Source organism: Lucilia cuprina, chromosome 4, assembly GCF_022045245.1.
Source record: "Lucilia cuprina isolate Lc7/37 chromosome 4, ASM2204524v1, whole genome shotgun sequence".
NCBI classification, from domain to species: Eukaryota; Metazoa; Arthropoda; class Insecta; order Diptera; family Calliphoridae; genus Lucilia; species Lucilia cuprina.
In genome coordinates, this window is record NC_060952.1 from 85,800,442 (window position 1) to 85,825,165 (window position 24,724).

The window sequence follows — 24,724 nt, forward strand, 5'->3', positions numbered from 1 at the left end:
GTATTTATTCATAAGGTCGTTGGTCTGTATAATGTCAACAAAATTGTTCATGGATAATTGATGAAATTGTTAAAAAGTATTTATTATTTATCAGAAGATTTTCAACTGAAGATAATGTTCATTACTAAGACGATGTTAGAATGAAAAGAAAAACAATATTAGTTTTGATTAGAAAATCAGGATACGAAGAACTAACTAACGTTAAAAAGTGCTTCCATTATAAGTAATAAGGTGTTTAGTTTTTTGTCTCCCTATTTTATTCGCCCCTCATCATGTTAAACTAACAGTTTTATAGATGTCGTCTGTTTATGACACGATTAGTTTACTTTTATCATGATAAGCTTTCTGGAATGTCATGCGAATAATAAAAAAAGTTTTTAATAAATTTAACCTCTAATTAAGTTTTTAAATTAGAGATAACATGCTCTGATTTCATTCTTAATATTAAATTTAGATGATATTTTTTCATTATTTTTAATTTATTAATGATATAAGTATAATAATAATTTATTTGTTTTCTGTCGAGATTTATTCAACTTCTATTACGTTTTTATATTCTTTGAGAATTTTGCTCTTAAATTTGTTTTATTCTCTTTGGCGGAAAAATGTTTATAAAATTATCATTTGTGATGATAAAAAAAAATTTGCGATTTACAAATTTAAAACTAGACCATATTAACTATATACATAATATTTATTATGTTGATGGATCTATTAATAAAAACAAATAAAAACTAAATGAAAAATTCAAGTGGTTACGTTTTGTTTATTTGTTTTTTTTTTGCAAAAATAATAAACATATCACAGTGTGACAAGGAATTGAACGTACAAATGTCTTTATTTAAAATATTGATTAATATTTTAAATAAAATTCTTACGGTTGTATGTAGGCTAGGCGAAATAATGGAACCATTTTGTCCATTTTCAAAAGACTTTGTCCTTGGGCCCAAAAAAAGGCTGTGTGAAAAATTTCATTAAATTATCTGGAAAATTGTGACCTGTACCTTGCGCACAAGGTTTACATGGACGGACAGATGATTCTCTGCCGATTGGTATATTTTAAGGTATATCTACATACTTCATTTCATGTTTCCGGATTCATTATTATAGAAAACTCAAAAAGTACCTTTTGTAGAACGAAAAAAGTACCAAAAAGTTTCCTTTATTAGTTCTCATCTAATTCCGAATCTACACATGTACTTAATTTCATATTTCTAGGTTCAATATTATAGAAAATTGAAAAAGTACCTTTTCTAGAACGAAAAAGTACCAAAAAGTTAACCTTAAGAGGTCAAACCAGAGTACCACATAATCTAGTAATACGGATGGCCAGTTGCCCGCAGGACTATGTCCTGGCCGGTCAGTTGGTTGAGGTTCCTGCTAGATCCACGTAGTGGCTTTGATTTAAATCCCAATTCGCGGGGACAAGTCTTCGACTTATTTGATGGATTCGTACTTCGGTTCACCGGTTATGTCTTAAGGTGTTGTGGCCGAATCAACAGAGGCCATCTTAGCTGCGTGGTTGTAAACGGATGTGATGTTTTACATCTCGAAAGTTAAGCAACGGTTCAGCAAAAGTCAGAGATTAGATAGCTCGAGTACTTCACCAAAGTGTTTGTACATGGACCTGCCCATATTAATGTACAAAAAATTCCACCTGAGTTCTTTATTGAAGGATTCAGGGGCGATGGTAGACCGTTGTTCAAATCTACCCAGTGGATGATAAAGACCACCATTGGGTAGGGTATCATGTCAGGTACTCACGTAAAGCACTTTGACATTCAAACATACAAACAGACGGACATGGCTGAATCGACTCCGCTATCTATAAGGATCCAGAATATATATATTTTATAGAATCGAAAAATTCTATTGAAGAAACTACAAACGGAATGACAAACTTATATATACCCTTCTCACCCCTCGGGGGCATGTTACCTTGGCGAGACTTTCGCCTTAGTGTAATGCAATCCCGGGATATAAAGTGGCCAATAACTCCATTCTGGCCGGGACTTATATATACCCTTCTCACCCCTCGGGGACATGTTACCTTGGCGAGACTTCCGCCTTAGTGTTATTGCAATCCGGGGGTATAAAGAGGTGACCAATACCTCCAGTCTGGCCGGGACTGCTTGGCTTAGTCCTTGCATAGATTGACAGAGGTCAGACCAGAGCACCGCATAATCTGTTACTACAGGTGGCCAGTTGCCCGCAGGACTATGTTCTGGCTGGTAAGTTGGTTGAGGTTCCTTCGGGATCAATATTTCGAGATAAGTTCGGTGCTGTTGCCGAAAACAACTCTGTTCATATCAGAATTACCACAGTGTGTCTCTGTCAGTAAGAACAATGTCTACGGCTTATTGATGGATCGTACATCGGTCCACCGGTTACGTCTCTAGGTGCTGTTGCCGTATCAACAAAGGCCATTCAATGGTCAGAGATTAGATAGCTCGAGTACTCCAGCAGAGTACTTGTGCATGGACCGGTCAAGGCCAATGTACAAAAATTGCCACCTGCGTTCTTCATTGAAGAACAAAAGAGCGATGGTAGACCGTTCTCAAGTCTATCCAGTCGATGGGAAAGACCACCGTGAGGTAAGGCCGTCAGGGCAGGTGCTCACGTTAAAACTCTCGACAGTCATACCCTTCTCACAAAGGTGAAATGTATAAGAACTCAATTTTTTCATGAAATTTTCAGAGGTTTTCTTGGATTTTTGCTCATATTTCCGTTATTTATGGACCGATTTTGCTGGTTTTAAATAGCGACCTTCCCGAAAGCATGTCTAACAGAATTATTGAAGATTCGGACCTCGCGATATCTCGGGTCCTCTAAAAACAGATTTCAACAAACATACAGACAGACGGACATGACTTAATCGACTCCGCTATCTATAAGGATCCTAAATTATAGGGTCGGAAAATTATATTTTCAGAAATTACAAACGTAATGACAAACTTATTTACACCCTTCTTACGAAGCTGAAGGGTATAAATATTAAACTTTATTTATCTTTTCAAACTTCAACGAAATTTTGTTTTCTTGTTAATATCTTTTGTAACAGGGTCTTGTGGTAGCCGGCTTAAGTGATTTGGCACGTCCTGCCGAAACTCTATCAGTTTCACAATGTGGTGCCTTAGCTGCGACTGGTATAATCTGGTCGCGTTATTCTCTAGTGATTATACCCAAAAATTGGAGTCTATTTTCGGTGAATTTATTTGTGGCCATAGTGCAATCTGTACAACTGGGACGTGCCTATTTGTATCAAAAGGAAAAATCTGAAAAAGAAGCGGCAGCGGCAGCAGCAGGAGCAGCTGTTACATCCAAAACACCCGCCTTAGAAACTGCTAAGAAGTAAATTAATAAAATTGTAAGTTTTTCTTTTTTAATTTTTAAAATTTTGCTAAAATTTTTAATATCTTTCTTCTTTTTCTTTGTTTTTGCAGTTATTTTTTCTAACAATCCATATGGAATTTAGTTTGTATGTAGTGTGCAACGTTGTCGAGTCGAGGTGCTAAAACGTTTAGTAAATAAACGATTTTAAAGTGATATTTTAAATATTTACATTAGCAAAAAAAAAAACACGTTTTTAAACTTTTCTCCTCAAAACAACTTGATAAGTTTAATAACAAATAGCACAATTTTTGTTTTTATAGTTTATATATATATATATAAAAGAAATCTATAATAATTAAGTTATCCATTAGTTGTACTAATTTTTTGTTTATTTTTGTAATTTTCTTCTTTTAATTTTATCCACCAAAAGTTGCCTCTATTGACCATTCTTGTTCAAAGAACTAATTATTATAAAAATATACATATAAATTGTTTAATTTAAGGGGAGAATCTTTTTTTGGGGTTAAAAAAACAAACAAACAAACAAATCGATAATAAGTTTAAAGTTATAGATTTAAACAAATTAACAAATTATTTAAATAACAATTTAATTGTGTTTTAATATAAAAAAAAGGCTGTAAAAAGTTTAAAAAATATAAAAAAAATTAAGTTTTGTTTTTAATGGTTAAGGTGTAGAACTTCTTTTTAAATCCTTTGCGTTTTTTTGTTTCTACGACACATTAATAACTTCCTTTTTATTCGTTTAAAACAATGGTGTCATATGAATAATTCACATTTTGTTGTTTTCTAGGGAGTGGCTGGCTTGGTCATGACTCATGACCCCAGCAACATGACGCTATCTAGTATTTAAAATCGGAAGAACAAAAATTTTATATTTTAAGTAAATTGTAATTTTCTGATTTGTTTTGTTTTATTTATTATTATTTTAAATGTTTATTTAAAATTTTTCCAAAATTTTATATTTAACAAAAGTATTGTTTGCAAAAAACAGCTGTTCATTGTTTATGTTTTTGAGTGAAAAGTTGGCGTTACTAACAAAGTTAACTGAGCTTAAATCTAAAACTAAAAAACACAATCATCGGTTGTTCTGTGTTTAATCTAACTGCAAGTTAAGCCTAGTTTAACTGAGGAGTAAGAAACCCGCCCTAAACCTGCCTGTCATAAAACAAATCAGAAAATTGCAATTTACTTAAAATATTATGTTTTTGTTCTTCCGAAATCGTTGTTTCATTGTTTTTGTTAATTGTGTTTTCTCACTTATAATAACTTGAGTTTAATTGGCCAATTACACTCAGTTAAACTAAGATAATAACTGCCAGTCCACACTAGGAAACTTTTTTTGGGAAACTTTTGATTTTGCATGAGAAAGAGAAGTAATATCATTCATCTCTCTCACAAATCAATGCAATTAATACGTAGTTTCTGAAATAAATGTTTTTATGTGTGGACATTTAGGAAACTTCAAAAGAGAATTAAGAAAAAGTTTCTCTACGAAAGTCTCCTGTGGACCGACACTATGTAACTTTACTGATAACTGAAAAACACGAAACATATATTAAACCAGGTTTAACCAAAGAATGAAGATTATCTTTATCACAAAAACTCGCCCTTAAACCCTATTATATGTGATTATAACTTACAACAATAACAATAGAACTGAACTAAAACTGAACTAGACCAGAACTAGAACTGAACTAGAACTGAATTAGAACTGAACTAGAACTGAACAAGAACTGAACTAAAACTGAACTAGAACTGAACTAGAACTAGAACTGAACAAGAACTAGAACTGAACAAGAACTAGAACTGAACTAGAACTGAACAAGAACTGAACTAGAACTAAACTAGAACTGTATTAGAACTGAAATAGAACTGAAATAGAACTGAACTAGAACTGAACTAGAACAGAACTAGAACAGAACTTGAACATAATTTGAACAGAACTTGAACAGAACTTGAACAGAACTAGAACAGAACTTGAACAGAACTAGAACTAGAACTGGAACTGAACTAGGATTAAACTAGAACTGAACTAGAACAGAACTAGAACAGAACTAGAACTGAACTAGAACTGAACTAGAACTGAACTGAACTAGAACTGAACTAGAACTGAACTAGAACTGAAATAGAACTGAACTAGAACTGAACTGAACTGGAACTGAACTAGAAATGAACTAGAACTGAACTAAAACTGAACTTGAACTGAACTAGAACTAAACTGGAACTGAACTAGAACTGACCTAGAACTGAACTAGAATTGAACTAGAACTGAACAAGAACTAAACTAAAACTGAACTAGAACTGAACTAGAACTCAACTAGAACTGAACTAGAACTGAACTAGGATTAAACTAGAACTGAACTAGAACAGAACTAATGGATTGATTTTATCCATTTTCAATATGCTTAGACCTTGGGCCAAAAAGAAGAGTGTGTGCCAAATTATCTTGAAAATTGCAGCATGTACCTTGCGCACGGATGGACATAGCTTAATCGAACTGAACTGGGATTAAACTAGAACTGAATTAGAACTGAAATAGAACAGAACATGAACAGAACTAGAACAGAACTAGAACAGAACTAGAACAGAACTAGAACAGAACTAGAACAGAACTAGAACAGAACTAGAACAGAACTAGAACAGAACTAGAACAGAACTAGAAAAGAACTAGAACTGAACTGGAACTTAACTAGAACTGAGCTAGAACTGAACTAGAACAGAACTAGAACTGAACTAGAACTGCACTAGAACTGAACTAGAAGTGAACTAAAACTGAACTAGAACTAAACTAGAACTGAACTAGAACTGAACTAGAACTAAACTAGAACTAAACTAGAACTGACCTAGAACTGAACTGGAACTTAACTAGAACTGAACAAGAACTGAACTAGAACTCAACTAGAACTAAACTGGAACTGAATTAGAACTGAACAAGAACTGAACTAGGATTAAACTAGAACTCAATAGGCTTAGTCCTTGGGCCAAAAAGAAGAGTGTGTGCCAAATTATCTTAAAAATTGCGGCATGTACCTTGCGCACGGACGGATATAGCTTAATCGACTCAGAAAACGATTCTAAGCCGATTGGTATACTTTAAGGTGGGTATAGGACGAATAGTTTTGCATGCTACAAACATCAACACAAACCCAATATACCCTCCCTCCACTAAAGTAGTGTAGGATATAAATATTAAAAAATTCAAGTTTTGATAATTTTTTGCTAGGATATTTCTCAAATCCTTTAAAAAAAAAACGTTATGTTGTTCTATGCCCAAATGTAAATAAAAGACTTTTGTTTAAAGATTTTGTTTGAGGAATAAAATATCAAGAGTTTATTTGTTTTTTTTTTTGTTTTTTAATTATTAAGTGAATTAGATAGAAGCAGAGGCTTTAAGTACCAAATAATTGTTTATAAAACATAAAGTTGTTTGTTTTTGTTTTGTCTTTAAAATAATTGAATTAAAAATACAAATTACACAGCAGATTATTGTAGGAAAATAATTATACATATAGATATTTAAATAGGAAAGAATATTAAACATTTTAAAACAAATAATAATACTCAATTATATAAGAACAAATGAAAAAAAGGGAAATAAACACATAAACATAATAATAAGATAAAGAAGAGATAAAAGAGTTAAATAATAACTTAAAAATGATAGGAAAAATCATCTTAAATTAAACATTTAAAAAAGGACTTACAAACTAATAGAAATTTTCAATATAAATAGAGATTAACGCAGAGAGCAGAATACATATTTGTTTATACGTTTGGTTTGGGGTTTTTTTTTTAAAACGTTTAAAACAACAAAATATAAATAAATTATTTGTATATAAATGCGTTTCTTTTGTTTGTTTGTTTCTTAATGTTGCCGAAAAAAATTCAAATTCCAAATTCTGCATTAATGTTTTTTCCTGTTACTGTTGAAACAATTTACCAAAAACCACCCGATGAATGGCCACCAGGTGGTACACGTGTTTTAGTTGCTGTATTGGCATTAGCATCATTATTACCACCACCAATACCATTTGATGAATTCGATTTGCTATCAGATTTCTCAGCTTTGGCGGCATTGGTCATATTATTATCATCTTCTTTTTTATGACAAACTTCTTCACGTAATTTCTCAACAGCAACATTGGCATCCGTAGAACCCATACAAGCATTTAAATTACTAGAATTTTGTTGATTATATTTGGGTCGTGGTGCATTAACACTAACCTCCGGTTCGGCAAATATATTCGAATGACCACCGCCTGGTGGTTTTAAGACACGACTAGATGGACGGGCACTGCTGGTTAAGCCAATTTTTAATTCGGTTGAAGTCATATTGTCCATAAAAGTAAAACACTGGTGGAGCTAATATTAATAGAAATGTAAAGAATTAAATATTTGGTTTATATTTTTTTAACTTAATAATTAGAAATATTTCTTGGTAATAGCGAAAAAATAACGTATTTTTAAAATATTGCACACACCCTATTCTTTGTGTTAACTTTTAACAAATGACTTCACTGACTGTGTTTTATTTTTTATTTTTTTATTTTTTCGTTCGTATATTCTTTCTTTTTATTTTACAATATGCGCAAATACAATAAAAACAACAACAGCAACAACAACAATAAATACACTACCGACAAATAATAGATGAAATTACAACGGAACAAAGACATGCGAACATACATACATACTAACAAAACCCTGCAGTTTGAAAGGTGGCAATCGAAAGTATTTGGATCGAATAATTAAAAAAATGATCGATTATCTATAGAAAATTTATCGATAACTTTACTTTATAAAGAAAATTTATCGATAACATAATTCTTTCCAATAAAATAATTTGATTAAACTAAAGAAATCGTATCGATAACTTGGCCTTTTTAAAGACAAATAACAAATAAATGATAAACTTGCATTTTCAATAGAGAATTTATCGATAACTCAACATTTTTAAAGAAAATTTATCGTTAATATTACTTTTTTTAAAGAAAATTTATCGATAACAAATATTCGACAACTTGATATAATTTGACTTTTTACCAAAAGAAAACTTATCGATAATTTAACTTGTTAAAAGAAAAATAAACAAAAACTTGAATTTTTGCTAAACAAATATTCGATAATTGGCATTATCTATAGAAAATTTATCGATAACTCGATAAAATTTTATTTGTTATCTAAGAAAAAAAAAACTTATCGATAATTTAACTTGTTAAAGAAAAACAATCAAAAACTTGAATTTTCTCTAGCAAAATAGTCGATAACTTGCATTTTCTATAGAAAATTTATCGACAACTCAAGATAATTTAACTTTTTACCTAAAGAAAACTTATCGATAATTGAACTTTTTAAAAGAAAAATTATCGATAACTTGAATTTTTGCTAAACAAATGTACAATAACTTGCATTAGCTATAGAAAAATTATCGTTAAATTATCTTTGTAAAAAAATTTATCGATAACATCATTTTTTTTAAATTATCGATATAACTACAGAAATCGTATTGACAGCATGACTTTTTAAAGACAAATATACGATAACTTGCATTATCTATAGAAAATTTTTCGATAAATTAACTTTTTAAAATAAAAATTATCGATAACATATTTTTTCTAAATTATCGATAACTCGTTATAACTAAAGGAATCTTTTTAATAGCTTCATTTTTTTTATCAAATAACTTACGATAACTTGCATTTTCTATAGAAAATTTATCGAAAATTTCACTTTTTTAAAGGAAATTTATCGATAATTTGACCTTTTGGAGGAAAATTTATCGATAACAAATATTCGATAACTTGTATTTTGTATAGAAAATTTATCGATAACTTTACAGTTTTAAAGAAAATTTATCGATAACTCGAAATAATTTGACGTATTAATCTAAAGAACATTTAACGATAATATAACTTAAAAAATATCGATAACGTAAGTTATAGCTAGACAAATTTCGATAACTAGCTTTATAAATTTATCGATAACTAAACATGTTTAAAGAAAATTTATCGATAACTTGACTCTTCTAAAAACAACTTAACGATAACTTAACTTTTATCGATAACTTGACATAACTAATCAAAAATTATCGATAACTCTGAAAATAAACTCTGAAACGATAAATAGAATTATCTTTTTTCATTTTATTTAATAACTTGAAATTTTTTCTAGAAAAAATTTTGATAACTTATCGATAACATAAGTTTTCTATAGGACAATTATCGATAACATGAATGTTTAAGGAAAATGTATCGATAACTCGATATAACTAAAGAAATCTTATGTTCGACATGTTGAATTTTTTAAGAAATCGATTTCGATAACTTAACTTTTTTAAAGAAAAATATATCGATAACTTAACATAACTTAAAAAAAGTTATCGATAACTATGAAATTTTTTAAATAACCTTATTTTTTCTAGAAAAATGTTCGATAACTTACCGTTAACATAAATTTTCTATATAACAATTATCGATAACATGACTGTTTAAGAAAAATTTGTCGATAACTCGATATAACTAAAGAAATTTTACTGATAGTTTGTCTTTTTAAAGAAAACGATATCGATATATTAACTCTTTTAAAAGAAAGTCTATCGATAACTGGTCATAACTTAAGGAAAAATATCGATAACTTTAATTTTGATAACAATTTTTGTATAAAAAAATTATTACTAACTTAATTTCTCTGAAGAAATGTTATTGTTAATAAATATTTTATAAGATTTATCGCCCTTTTCTTTAGAAATTTTATCGATAACTTTGTATGTAAGCCAGGCCTTCACTCAAAACTTCAGGGTACATAGAAAACAGACCATTAGTCTGCTGCTGCCTATCTGTCTTCTTTCTACGGATGTCTGTATGTTTTTAATGGAAAAAAAGCATGTACATCAAACAAAAGCATAAAAACGACAAGTACAAAAACAACAACAACAACAACAAGATTTCCAAACGAAAATAACAACAACAACAAATACAGCAATAATATATGAACTAGGGGCCAGAACTTTCACAACTTTTATTATTTTTATACGAATTTTCTTTTGTTTCTTCTCTCATTTCTCTTTTTTTTTTGTTTTTGTTACTTTTTTACTTTTCGATTTTCTGTGGTTACAGTCATCATTTTTTTGCATTGTTTATGATGATATTAATACATATATGTACGTACGTATGTATATATGTACTAGAAATATTAACAACAATAATATTAGCGCAACTATTTTAGGAGAAAATCATGAAGTATGATTAGATCTAGCAGCCTTAATAGATCGATAATAGTAATATAGTAAATTATTTAAATCAGTTTTAACAGAAACCTAATTAGTATTTGTTTAAGTTTAAATATTAATTTTGCCTTAAAAAGTTTAAAAATTAACATTTTATTTTGGTTTAATCTAAACGTTTAGTTTACCCCTTCAGTTTTTTATCTTTGTCAGTTATCTACGGACAATCAATACAATGACCTCTTTAAAGTGTTTGTGTTTAAGGCATAAAATTGTATTTTTTTTATCGATAACATGAATTTATAAGGGAAATGTGTTAAAAACATGATTTTCCATAGAAAAATTATTTACTTTACTTTTTAACTTTACTTTTTTAAAAAAACATTTATCGATAACTTGAATTTTTTGAAAGAAAATTGATTAGTAACACTTTTAAGGAAAATGTATCTATAAAACTTGCAATTTTCAAGAAAATTTATCGATATCTTTCTTGACTTGTTTATTACATTGCCAATGACTTAATTTTTGATTGAAAACTTATCAATAACTTGAATTTTTTATAAAATATTTATCGATAACAATACTTTCGAATATTTTATCAATAACTAGAAATAACTAAAGAAAACCTTTCGATAATTTGTTATGACTGACGAAAACTTAACGATAACTTAACTTCTTAAAGAAAAATTGTCGATAACTTGACATTTTCAAAGAGAATTTTTCATTTATATGTCAACCTAAGAGAATCTAATGACAATTTCCGAAAGAATTTTCATTAATAACTCGACCGTTTAAAGAAAACTTATCGATAATAATAGGAAATTGATCGATAAGAAAGATTTATCTTCGATTTCTTTAATTTTCTTTAAAAAAAACTACCGATAACTTGATAAAGTAAAAGAAAATTTATTAAAAAACTAGATGTGACTAAAGAAAATTTATCGATTGCTAAGTATAACTTAAGAAAACTTATCGATATCTTTCTTGACTTCTTTATTAAGTTGCACTATGACTAATTTATCGATAACTTCAAGATTTATGATGTATTCATCGATAACAAGTCTTTTCATTAATTTTATCGATAACCTTGCATAACTAAAGCAAAACTTTGGATAATTTGATATTACTAAAGATAATTTATAGTTAACTTGACTTTTTAAAGAAAAAACATCGATAGCTTTACCCTTCTAAAGAAAATTAGTTTTTAACATAACATAACTAAAGAAGATTTATCGATAACCTTAATTTTTGATAAACTTTCATTGATCGACTTGGCCCTTTAAAGAAAACTTATCGATAACTTAATATAACTACCGGAAATTGATCGATAAGAAAGAATAACTAGATAACTAGATATAACTAATGAAAGTTTATCGATAATTGGGTATAATTGAAGAAAATTTATCGATATCTTGCTTGACTTGTTTATTAAGTTAACGATGACTTAATTATTGATTAGAAACTTATCGATAACTTAATTTTTTATAAAATATTTATCAATAACAAGACTTTTTAAAAATATTATCGAAAACTTTGCATAACTAAAGAAAATCTTTTGATAATTTGATATTACTTAAGAAAACTTCTCGATAGCTTAACTTTTGAAAGAAAAATTATCGATAACTTTTATTTTTCAAAGAAAATTTATCATTTACAAGACAACCTAAGAAAATCTAAAGATAACTTAAGTTTCCGAAAGAACTTTTGTTGATCGACTCGACCTTTTAAAGAAACTTATCGATAGCTTTATACAACAACAGGAAATTGATCGATAAGAAACATGTCTTTTCGACTACTTTAATTTTCTTAAAAAACTACCGATAACTTGATATAGTTAAAGAAAACTTATCGAAAACATAATATAACTAAAGAAAATTTATCGATTACTAAGTATAACTAAAGAAAACTTATCGATATCTTACCTGACTTGTTTTTTAAGTTACCGAAGACTTAATTATCGATTAAAAACTTATCGATAATTAAATTTTTTATAAAATAGTTATCGATAACAAGGCTTTCAAAAATGTTATCGAAAACATCTCATAACTAAAGAAAACATATCGAAAATTTGAAATTACTGAAAATGACTTATCGATAACTTGACTTTTTAAAGAAAAATTATCGATAACTTTACTTTTCTGAAGAAAGTTAGTTATTTAAATAACATAACTAAAGAACATTTATCAATAACCTTAATTTTCGAAAGAACATTTATCGATAACACAACTTAAAACTTATCGATAACTTAACATAACTACAGAAAATTGATCGATAAGAAATTAATCTTATCGATTCCTTTCATAACAAAATAAAATTTATCGATAACTAGGCATAACTGAAGAAAATTTTGCGCTAACTCGACATAATTGAAGAAAATTTATCGATAACTCGACATAACAGAAGAAAATTTATCAATAACTCAATATAACTGAAGAAAATTGAACGCTCACTTGATTTAACAGAGGAAAATGTATCGCTAACTCGACATAACTATAGAAAATTTATCGCTAACCCAACATAACTGAAGGAAATTTATCCATAACTTTACATAACTGAGGAAAATTTATCGATTACTAGGCATAACTGAAGAAAATTTATTGCTAACTAGAAGAAAATTTTTCGATAACTCAACAATTGAAGAAAATTTATCGCTAACTCAACATAACTGAAGAAAATTTATTGCTAACTCTACATAACTGAAGAAAATTTATCGATAAATCGAAATAACTGATAAAAATTTAATATTTAAAGAAAATTTATCGATTACTAGGCATAACTAAGGAAAATTTATGGCTAACTCGACATAACTAAAGAAAACTTATCGCTATCTCGACATAACTGTTGAAAGTTTAACGCTAACTCGATATAAATAAAGAAAATTTATCGATAGCTTTAATTGTCTAGAGAAATTGTATCGATAGCCCGAAATTATAAAAAAATTTTATAGCATTGAACATTTTTTTTATAAAAATTTATCAATAACTTGAATTTTTATAGAAAAAACATGTTAATAACTTGATTTTCTTTATAAAATGTAGCGATAACATGAACTATTGAAAGAAAATTTATCGTTAACTTTATTTTTATTAAAATGCTTTCACTTTTGTTATAGAAAATATTAGTTAAACGCTTTTCTATAAATTCTCTAACGATATTGTAACATTCTTAAGAAATTTTAACGATAATTCCAACTTTTTTTTTCAGAAAAAAAAAATGGATTGAAAATTAGATTTGGCTAAGAAATTTTATCAAAAATTTGACTTTTTTTAAGAAAAATTTATCTAAAATTTAATTTTGTTAAGATAAATTTACTATTTATTAAAATCTTTCTAACAAAATCACGATAAATTTCAAAGTGTAACTGTATGAATAATATTTCTATATGTTACAAACATCAACGCCAACTGCATAATACCCAACTCACAACATATAGTGTTCAGCATATAATGAGTGTCTATAAACAGCCGAATGTATAAATAGGGGACTTATAATTAATGAGCAAATATTCCCCACAAATTTTCTACACAAAGTATAAAAAAATATACAACAACACAAAATGTCATTGCGCTATTACTTTCCATCGCCTTCCTTTCTCTACTCCCCTTTTTTTTGTACATATCTCTTGCAGAAAAGCCAGAAAAAAGAAAAGTGACGTCAGTTAAAACACAACAAAAAAAGATGACACAAAGTCTAGCCAAAAAAACTCTATATATTCATAAAATTTTCAGAAACATCTTAATCCCTAAAGAAAATCTTATCAAGAAATTTCTAGCATTTCGGACAGCTGTTCCCATAAACCAGCAAAATAATTTTAAAAGTGCAAATAGAGACTCATTAAAAAAAAAGAAGCTATATGACTAAAGATTTTTTCTTACAATTTACTAATAACAAGTTTTGTTTTTTTAATTATGGTCAGAATTACTTAAATGTTTTTTTTTGTTAAGTCGCAAATTAGCCGTTAAATATATTAAGAATTTAAGCAATTTAAAACCAGTTTTAAGCAAACAACATACTTTTTTGTTTATTACCCAAAAAATAATGAAAGTAATTTTTTATTTTGCTATTTTGTCGGTCAATGCAAAAACAACAAAAAAACTTTAGCCAACGACCTACTTTTATTGATTTTTCACAAAATTCTACTGGAATAAATACAACAAATTAAACAAAACTTACATTTTTATTTTAGTTTAATATTGGTTCCTTTTACTAACTAGTCCTTTGTTGAGATATTTCTTTAAATCTTTTAAATTCTTTTTCTTAAACTATTTGCACACACTCAACCAACAACAAACACCTTTTGCCTTTAAATACCGCCAAATTAATGATTAAAATTTAATTCGAAGCTTTTGCATGCAGTTGTAAGCAAGAGTGACAACTGGTTAGCATTTATTTGCTATTGAGTAGAGTAGAACTGTCAAAATGTTTGTATAAAAAATGACAGTCAAAAGTTTTTTTCTTTTCTACATTCACCTTATAAATATGTCTTGCTTAAAGTTGAGTAGTTAATAGTGTTGTAAATGAAGCTGTTTATTTAAGTAGTCTAGCGATTTAGTAAACCAATTTAGCGGAAAAAAGTGCTTTAACCAGTGATGTTACTAGCGTGTTTTATGATATCAGTTACCAGATCTGCAAACTTCTTTAAAAAAAAAAAATAAAACCAAAAGGGTTTGAATTAGGGTTCTATAAATAGACTTTCGAATAATCGAACAATAGACTTTTTATCGAAATAAGTCGAAGTCGACTATTTTGTTCCCAAAAAATCGAATACTCGACTATCGTCTGTGAAAAACGTCGAAAAGTCGACTTTTGAAATAAAAGTCGAAAATTTGGAAAGTCGAAAATAGTCGAAAAATCGGAAAAAATCGAAAATAGTCGAAAAGTCAGAAAAGGTCAAAAATAGTTAAATAGTCGGAAAAAGTCGAAAAAAGTCGGAAAATTCGAAAAGTCTAAAATAGTCGAAAAAAGACAAAAAGTAGTTGAAATCGAAAAAAAAGTTGGAAAAAGTCGAAAATCGTCGACAAGTCTGAAATACTCATAAAGTCGGAAAGAGTCGAAAAAAACTCAAAAAGTTAAAAATAGTCGAAAATAGTCAAAAAGTCGGAAAATGTCGAAAAAAAGTCGAAAATAGTCGAAAAGTCGAAAAATCGACTTTGCATAAAATGCAAAAAGTTGAAAAGTCAGAAAGTCGACTTTTAACTAAATGCAAGAAGTCGAAAAGTCAACTTTTACCTAAATGCAAAAAGCCGACTTTTCGTTTCAACTATAGAACCCTAGTTACCAGATCTACAAACATCTTCAAAGAAACTAAAACCAAGATAAAGAATGAGTTGTAATTCAGGTCTGAGTTGGGGAACAACTCTCGCGTTTTTATTTCTTAAGGACGGTCAGGCTTGTGCTTGTTGCTGGGCTTTCGACAGAATTACTTCTCACCCCGCACTAATTTAATGCACTACTTCGTATAACTGCTCTAAGTTATGCGTTGTCTTCATTGAACACGTGCTTTCGTATTACCTCAGAGTGAGGTTATGTTTTTATGTAATGGTAACGATATAACCAGCTGGAGACCATTTAAACTCAAATATATACTGGTGAAGACCATTAAAACTCTAAAACTTATTTCTGGTGGAGACCAATAATACTTTTGATGAAATTAAGTCTGGAAGCTCCAACTTTCTATATGAAGATATAGGTCGTTTGGTGGGGTTTTCTCTGGGCAATCGTGCTTAATGCACCGCCATCGTAATTAAAACCCAAAAAAAGATAAAGGATTTTTTTAAGTTTGTCTACCTATCCATCTTCCTATCTATCTATCTATCTATCTATCTATCTATCTATCTATCTATCTATCTATCTATCTATCTATCTATCTATCTATCTATCTATCTATCTATCTATCTATCTATCTATCTATCTATCTATCTATCTATCTATCTATCTATCTATCTATCTATCTATCTATCTATCTATCTATCTATCTATCTATCTATCTATCTATCTATCTATCTATCTTTTCCACACTCAACGGTAACTCTGTTAGGAAGTGTTCGGTAAACATATATTTTCTCACCATCAGTTCTAATAAGAATTTTTTTGGCTGCTGATTATTAAAAGTGAAATATTTTGCATTTTCCAGCATAAATTCGAATTAAACTAAAGAAAATCCAAATTAAAATAGATCCTAACAGTTAAGTGAATTAAAATTAATAGAATTAAAATGAATCTACTGAATAATTATTCAAGACAAAGTAATGCTGGTAATTACCTTTGGAAAAATATATTAAAGATTTAGTACAAATAAAATGGTAGACAAGTGTGTTTGAGTGTCAGTTGGTGCTGTGATTTTTTGTATTTTTTAATGAAAGAAAAAAAGTAATTATGAAAATTTTCTGATGAATAAAGGAAAAAGTGTTTATGCCAGCAGAGTGCAATATAAATTAATGAATATATAAGCAAAATATTACAAAAATATATTATTTAAAACTTCACAAGAAAACTATTGATGAAAAAGACTTGGGAAGAAAGAAAAAGAATTAATACCTATTGTCTGTGTGTGTTATTTTTTTTTGTATTGTGAAGATATTTTTAGTCTTCTGGTGTTAAACCACTTCTAAAAGTGGTCTTATATTACCGTTAGTATTTTATTAAATCTAATACCTACATTACTTCTGCATTGAGAAAAACGTAAGTAATTATTAATTAATAACATAATTTAATACATATTTGTATACATATTTTGCATGTACTTTATATTTATAATATCTTTTTTAAATTTTACACCATACCACAATTTGTGAGTCAGTTAGTCTGTCTTTCTGTCTGTGTTTTTTTTACGAAATTATCTTTTATTGTTATTTTGTAAATTATCAATTTGTTTTTACTTGTTCTGTTTTTTCTATTTCTTTTCTTTTTCATTGTTTAGGTTTTTCTCGCCTTTATTGGTTATTTTTGTTTTTGCTAAACTTTGTTTAATATTTTTAGTACACAATAATTTCATATATGCTTATGTATGTTTGTTTGTGTGTACATTGTTTTTGTTTGATTTTGTTTTGTTTACATTTTTTCTTATTTGTATTATGGCAGATCGTTAAATGATTGAAATCTTTTTAGAAGTTTAGTCTTGTTTAGTTCTATCTCAATTTTGGTTGAGTTCGAGTACAGTTTGAGATAAGTTCACTTCCAGTTCTGTTTTTGGTCAGTTCTAGTTTACTTCTAGCTTAGTTATAGTTCAGTTTTAGTTATGATTTTTGTCAGTTCAGTTCTAGTTTAGTTCAGTTCAGTTCTAGTTAAGTTCTAGATCATTTCTAGTTCAGTTCTAGTTTAGTTCTAGTTCAGTTTTGCTTCATTTCTAGTTCAGTTCTAGATCAGTTCTAGTTCAGTTCTAGTTCAGTTCTAGTTCGGTTCTAGTTCGGTTCTAGTTCGGTTCTAGTTCAGTTCTAGTTCAGTTCTAGTTCAGTTGTAGTTCAGTTGTAGTTCAGTTGTAGTTCAGTTCTAGTTTAGTTCTTATTCAGTTCTAGTTCAGTTCTAGTTTAGTTCTAGTTTAGTTCTAGTTCAGTTCTAGTTCAGTTCAAGTTCAGTTCTAGTTCAGTTCTAGTTCAGTTCTAGTTCAGTTCTAGTTCAGTTCTAGTTCAGTTTTAGGTTAGTTCTAGTTCAGTTCTAGTTCAGTTCTAGTTCAGTTCTAGTTTAGTTCTAGTTCAGTTCTAGTTTAGTTCTAGTTCAGTTCTAGTTCAGTTCACGTTCAGTTCTAGTTCAGTTTTAGTTTATTTCTAGTTCAGTTCTAGTTCAGTTCTAGTTCAGTTCTAGTTCAGTTCTAGTTTAGTTCTAGTTCAGTTCTAGTTCAGTTCTAGTTCAGTTCTAGTTCAGTTCTAGTTCAGTTCTAGTTCAGTTCTAGTTCAGTTCTAGTTCAGTTCTAGTTCAGTTCTAGTTCAGTTCTAGTTCAGTTCTAGTTCAGTTCTAGTTCAGTTCTAGTTCAGTTCTAGTTCAGTTCTAGTTCGGTTCTAGTTCAGTTCTAGCTCAGTTCTAGTTCAGTTCTAGTTCAGTTCCAGTTTAGTTCCAGCTCAGTTCTAGTTCAGTTCTAGTTCAGTTCAATTTAATTTAAAATAATAATTCTCTACCAATTGCAGCAAGCTGAGAAAAAAAATCGCATCATAAATAATGGAAAGAAATCCAAATGATGTGAATCAGTCACAAAATCCCTCAACAACTACAAACACACATCTCAGTAGTGAACAATTTCAACAGCAGCAACTGCAGCAACAACCACATACACATCATCATGAAATGAATGAAGTTGAACTTGAGGTACAACAACATTTAAATGAAGAAGTTGAAGCTGCTAATTATGAAACTGTTTACGTTATAGAAGTAAATTTTCAAAATGTTTAATAAAGAAACACAAATTTTTTAATGTTTATGATTTTTTATTATCTTTGACAGGATGTTGGTTCTGATGTTTCCGCCAGTCGAGCACATTTTGTACCACTTAGAGCCGAGTATACAACAGATGCAACCAATGCCAATACCTCACAGGCCACCGTGACAACCTCAACTGAACCACAACAGCCGCAACAGCTAAGTCGTCACTATTATCCACGACATCATTATCATCATCACCACCATCATCATCATCAGCATCAACCGTATCAGCGTCAATATGCTTGCAGTTCTTCGCCTTCGGCCTTTGTTGCGGATTATGAAAGCGATAATGGTGACTATCAACGTCCACAACGTCCATATGGCGGACATGTACATCATCATCAAATGGCTTTAACATGCCGGCCACATTATCATATGCCACCGCAGCATCAGCCTCCATTGCAGCAGCAGCAACAACAGCAACATCCCCATCTTCATCATCAAAGAGAACAAATTGCAAGACCTTCAGCACCAATAGTACGTTTAGCTGAACGATCTTTTAATAGCCCCATGACGGTGGAATTTAGTCAAGGTCATCATCCCCATGCCCATCCAAGTGCACACCACACTCATCCTCAACATCATCATCAATATCAATATAATTCCGAGGAATATCCTAGTTTTTATATGGTCCCTATGCAACAACAGCCCACACAATCGTGCAATTGTACTTCGACTAGTAATGCAACTACGCCGCCTAGAACATGTGAGTCATGCGCGTGTTCAACAACTGCCAGCGAACAACAACAGCAACAACAGACTGAAAGATCAATGACAGCAGAAATTCACCCCACCTCCAGCACAAATATCATTTTTAATACACAAAACGCTAACAACACCAACACCACCGACAGAGATAGGGCTGACAATCGCAGACATTACGACGAAGTTGCTTCTACTGCTTATTCTGCACAAATTAGTGAAGATGCCGCACATCTCCACCACCGTGATGATGACGAGGTAGCCTCTACTACCTCTAATTCTATGAATACTTTGCCTACCGAAGAACTGGAATCCTGTAGAGGTTCACCCTTTTCCCTAGTAATGCCAGCACCACCAAATAATCATGATGAAGTTTCGTCCGCTTCAGAAGCTGAACATGTACAATTTGCTCATACACGTACCACAAATACCACCACTACAACATCAGCGGCCGCTATGAAAAAGCACAAGTCTACTACTACAAATGTGGTGGGATCATCGCCCACCTCAACATCATCGTCATCACAGGTTTCTTCCAATCATGCCGGTAGTAGTGGTGGTGCTGGCAGTGATGTTGGGAGTGGTGTTAGCACTGAGGCAGCAGCCGGTTCTTCTAGCTCCAGATCTTCTAGTTCTCGTAACAATTATGTGGTCGACTTAGTCGAATCCACCACGTCGAGTAATTCCTTTAGACGTCTAAGCGATGACCAACCTTCAACATCTCATCGTGTGCGTTTAAGAGATGCCGAATACAATGGCCGTTATTGGCAAAATTTCGATGAAGAAAGTTATGATCAACCAACGGTAGCTTGGAATTTACACAAATCCTCTTCTGGCTCACAACAACATACAGATACAAATCAAACGAATAATAATGAGGAGAGTTCTTCAAGTTCGCGCTCTCCCTCTTTAAGTCGTTTTCATTTACGTTATATACGCACTGAAGATCGTAGCCGGGAAACGGAAGAAGAGGAGGAACCTACTCGATCTTCTAAAATTCAACGTTTAAATTCGAATCACTCGGGTGGAGTGCACAATGATAGCGGGTCTGTAATGCCGCCTGCATTACAACGTGATCATCAAACTACAATAAATACAAATGGTTCTTATGTAATCACATATGCGGGTCATCAGCAACCACCGCCACCACCACCTCCTCCTTTGCCTCATCGACGAAGGAGATTGGAAACCATAACATCTTCCGACCAGGCACAAAATTTTGTTATGTCAGATCATACACAAGATCAACAGCAGCAGCTACAATCCAGCAGCAGTAGCAGTGAGGTGAATGTTCAACCCTCTACCTCACGAGGAAGACTGGGCGGCGGTAATAAGACAAAATGCAACGAAACTAATATTAAACCGCCTGTAGTTTTAACTGCTCCTGATCTACAATTAGATTGGCTATCCGATGCTACTACAACTACCACTGATGGCGAAGATGATGAAGTAGTTTTTGTGCATTCCAGTCGTGAACCCATACTCTCCATAGACTTAACAGCCGATGATGAATCTGCCATTTCTTTAGAAATGTCCTCTATCATAGAACAGACGGCCTCGTCGTCTACTGCAAATCACAATAATCATAATCACCAACATAGTCATCATAATGCGACTATAACACCAGTCGCCCCAGCAAGTGAACATCAACTGGCCTCGGTAAATTCACCACATACTGGTGAAGAAAGAATGGAAGACTGGTATGGTGTGGAACCTATACGTATGACTCCCTCTCCGGTGGTACTTTCGCTTAACAATGACTCTTATACTCTTGCCCAGGGACCTTCCTCTTCCAGTTTGCCACCCAGCGAGCCACAAAGAGCCCACCAGTCCACCTCTGGTTATCCTGTACTTCCATTTCATTCAATGAATTCCCGTATGTGGGGAAATCCTTGTTTAGACTGTTTCATGCCCGAAGAACAAAACAACGAGCCTGGAGGCGACAGGCCTATTAGTAGCAGACAACCAACAACAAATGCCACCATAAGTTCTTCAGCAGAAGCATCCGCTTCAGGCAATCTGGCCATGACACCACATTGTCATAGCACTACATCTAATACAGCGGGTTTGGCACGTTTACGTTCGGTTTGGCGTTCATATCTCACAGAAATTCCTCCCTCTCCCGCTGATTTGCCCACGCCCATTGTACCCAATACGCCGCCGCCGCCACCCATATTTATAGTAAATCCTTATGCTGTAACAGAACACAATCCCACACACTATACCAATACGGCCAATATGCCACCAGTTCCCTCTCTTGGTTTAGTGAGTGTTGCTCCGCCACCAACCCCTCTCTATATACCGCCCTCACTGCAAGATGCTCAAAGTACCCGGCAAATGAATCCTCCTCCCTCCTCTCATTTATCACTGTCGCCTGGTTCTACCACTCCAAATGCCTATCAATATGGCAATATATACCATCATTCACATGCTCACACCACTACACGTCCCCATGACAATCACATTATAACACACAATCATCATGGTCACACACATGCCATATCACATTCACATGGACTACCACATACCCATACTCATACATTCCGTACGGCGGCGGGTAGTCATGGACCACCGCCACCACCTTATCTGGTTCATCAGAATCTATGGTTGCGACAACACAATGTTCAGGAGATACATCGTCGTCATATGACACCCACACCCATAGATTTGTCATCGAATCCCTTGAATTTGACCAGTAGTTTTCGTACAAGATTCCAACAATTGCCCAATGTTTGCTCCTGTGTTCATGGTCGCAATGGTCCAGTATCAAGTTTGGATCCTGTTAGTTTTCATTATTATATTTATGCAAAATTTCGACAAGTTTTTTTTTAAATTTTCTTTTACATTTCAGGCTTATTATCCATATGATTCTCGACCACAGCCACAAAATCGCCGCTGTCCGGTCTTGCGTAGGCCGGCGGTACATCATCATATGTTTCATCATTATTCGCCAGTACATGTGGAAATTGATTTGTCTACACCACGCATTGTTATTGGTTCATCGATACGACCACCCAGGGGAGCAACTTTGGTATGTTTTCCACTTTTTTACTTGTTTGTTTTAAAGGTTTTTCTAATATTTTGTTTTTATTGTTTTAGGAAATTATTGAACGCAATACCTTGCCGCATAAATATCGTCGTGTTAGACGTCCCAGCGAAACGGATGAGGATGCCGAAAAATGTGCCATATGTTTATCGTTGTTCGAAATTGAAAATGATGTGAGGTATGTTAATGTGATCATTTCTTATTTAGTTCTAGTTTAGTCTTAGTTCTGTTCAGTTTTAGTTTAGTTTTGTTGTTGTAACAGCTTAAACTATACAATTTTAATACGGGGGTTCTGTATTTAGGTCCAAGCCAAGAAATTGGGCTACTTCAATGGGGTTAGTCTATAAATCCATTGGGCTAAGTGAAGTAGGGTGGGCTGGACAGTTGAATATGTGGTGGGTATCATGGGGACCCTGCCCACAAGATGGGCATATATTGGGGACGGCACGGTCTATGCGGGACCAGTAGGCGTTGAGCCTGTTGCTCCATCCCGATCTCAGTTGTGCCAGAGCAACTCTTGTTTTCCGCGGCAGGTTCTTCTCTATTTCTGCTATGGACGGTGGGCGACTTCCAAGAACGACATTCATGCGGTAACCTGAAACCGCGGTATTGATGGCGTCTTTATGAATGTCGTTCAAAGCTGCTGTATACGTAGTCCGCTAAGGGATCCTAAACATAACTTCGTATGCTCTCTTCGTATACACGAAGGTCCTTCCTGACATGCCTCGGGGGAGCATGGTCAAAGAAACCAACAAGGTTTCTTTGTCCATTCCCCAGGTGCTGCCGGCTAGCGCTTTGAGGACCTTGTTTCTACTTCGCAATTTTAGCAACAACTTAGTTTAGTTCTGGTTCAGTTTTAGTTTAGTTCTAGTTCAGTTCAGTTTTAGTTCAGTTCTAGCTCATTTCATGTTCAGATCTAGTTCAATTCTAGTTAAGTTCTAGCTCTGTTCTAGTTCAGTTTTGGTTCACTTCTAGTTCAGTTCGAGTTTAGTTCATATATAATTCAGTACTTAAACAAAATTCTTTTAAAATTTTCTTTGAAAAAACAATTTAAAACCTTTAATTAACTTCTTCAACATTAAACGTTTTTGTACATCAAATTACTTAAATAAACAAGTCGGCCACTCACCCACACAGCTACAAACAATATGGTAACTTTTTTTGTTTTTTTTTTTGCATTCGGATTTCTTTTTGTTGCAAATTGGGCGCAAAATTAACAGTTGAATTTTTTCACACACACACAATCAAACTCTTTCTTACATTTTATTTTCTTTGATTTTTTCTAATTTTTGATAGATTTTTCATAAGATATTGCATTAACTAGAAATTACATTTTGATTATATTTTTCATAATTTTAACTTGATATTTTGCTAAAATATAACACTTTTCAACAATTATATACCGGTCATACTTATATGAACTTGTTGCTTAATTTTTTCTTATTTTTCACTTATTTAACAAATTTACGATAGATGTTTGCTTTAACTGAATTAGAAATATTAATAATTTTATATTTTTGTAAAATTTTAAGATATTTTATTAATTTAATGCAATTTTATTAACACTTGCAACAACGACCTGTTGACCGAATGAAAACACGGAGAAAACTTATTAGAATTTAAGAAAAGAGGTTGCCAGACTAGTATAGTTAGAAAGTTGTTTTGTATTTATGGGATATTACAAATGTTTAATGGGAAGGGATTTTAATATATATTTTTTTTAAATAAGAATAATTTTATTAACTGGACTAGAAGTGAACTAGAATTGAACTAGAACTGTACTAGAACTAAACTAGAACATAACTGAGCTTAACTAGAACTGGACTAAAACTGAACTAGAACTGTACTAAAACTGAACTAGAACTGAACTAGAACTGAAGTAGAACTAGAACTGAACTAGAACTGAACTAGAACCGAACTAGAACTGAACTAGAACTGAACTAGAACTGAACTAGAACTGAACTAGAACTGAACTAGAACTGAACTAG

The 24,724-nt window shown here is 31.6% G+C and overlaps 3 protein-coding genes across 5 annotated transcripts in view; 2 read left to right on the forward strand and 1 right to left on the reverse strand.

Moving 5' to 3' along the window:
* Positions 1 to 3,835, forward strand: part of LOC124418430 (mitochondrial pyruvate carrier 2-like) — a 6,442-nt gene extending 2,607 nt beyond the window's left edge. The window contains exons 4-5 of the mRNA XM_046950427.1: positions 3,062 to 3,367; positions 3,444 to 3,835. Coding sequence (XP_046806383.1) covers positions 3,062 to 3,355 — 294 coding nt within the window. The 3' untranslated portion in view covers positions 3,356 to 3,367; positions 3,444 to 3,835. The remainder of the gene's footprint in view (positions 1 to 3,061; positions 3,368 to 3,443) is intronic.
* Positions 3,836 to 7,207: 3,372 nt separating this feature from the next.
* LOC111687682 lies at positions 7,208 to 14,907 on the reverse strand. 3 transcript variants are annotated; one of them, XM_023450147.2, is made up of 2 exons: positions 14,750 to 14,907; positions 7,208 to 7,716 (listed from the first exon to the last, which is right to left on the reverse strand). In XM_023450147.2, the coding sequence occupies exon 2, from the start codon at positions 7,693 to 7,695 to the stop codon at positions 7,291 to 7,293; it is 405 nt and encodes a 134-aa protein (XP_023305915.2). In that variant the 5' UTR covers positions 7,696 to 7,716; positions 14,750 to 14,907; the 3' UTR covers positions 7,208 to 7,290. The 3 variants fall into 3 exon arrangements, with proteins under 3 accessions (XP_023305915.2, XP_046806130.1, XP_023305914.2); XM_046950174.1 differs by lacking the exon at positions 14,750 to 14,907 and adding an exon at positions 12,499 to 12,517; XM_023450146.2 differs by lacking the exon at positions 14,750 to 14,907 and adding an exon at positions 7,836 to 7,989.
* A 1,755-nt stretch (positions 14,908 to 16,662) lies between these two features.
* LOC111687685 (mucin-5AC) lies at positions 16,663 to 23,034 on the forward strand. Its single transcript, XM_023450152.2, has 5 exons — positions 16,663 to 17,257; positions 18,697 to 18,937; positions 19,010 to 22,471; positions 22,542 to 22,721; positions 22,790 to 23,034. Exons 2-5 carry the CDS (start codon positions 18,728 to 18,730, stop codon positions 22,952 to 22,954), a joined length of 4,017 nt encoding a protein of 1,338 aa, XP_023305920.2. The 5' UTR covers positions 16,663 to 17,257; positions 18,697 to 18,727; the 3' UTR covers positions 22,955 to 23,034.
* Positions 23,035 to 24,724: the final 1,690 nt, after the last annotated feature.

Coding starts and splice junctions, on each gene's coding strand:
- LOC111687682 (XM_023450147.2), bottom strand. CDS start 7,695: ATGGACAATATGACTTCAACCGAATTAAAAATTGGCTTAACCAGCAGT.
- LOC111687685 (XM_023450152.2), top strand. CDS start 18,728: ATGGAAAGAAATCCAAATGATGTGAATCAGTCACAAAATCCCTCAACA. Junction 18,938..19,009: donor AAACTGTTTACGTTATAGAA/GTAAATTTTCAA, acceptor TATCTTTGACAG/GATGTTGGTTCTGATGTTTC. Junction 22,722..22,789: donor CACCCAGGGGAGCAACTTTG/GTATGTTTTCCA, acceptor TTATTGTTTTAG/GAAATTATTGAACGCAATAC.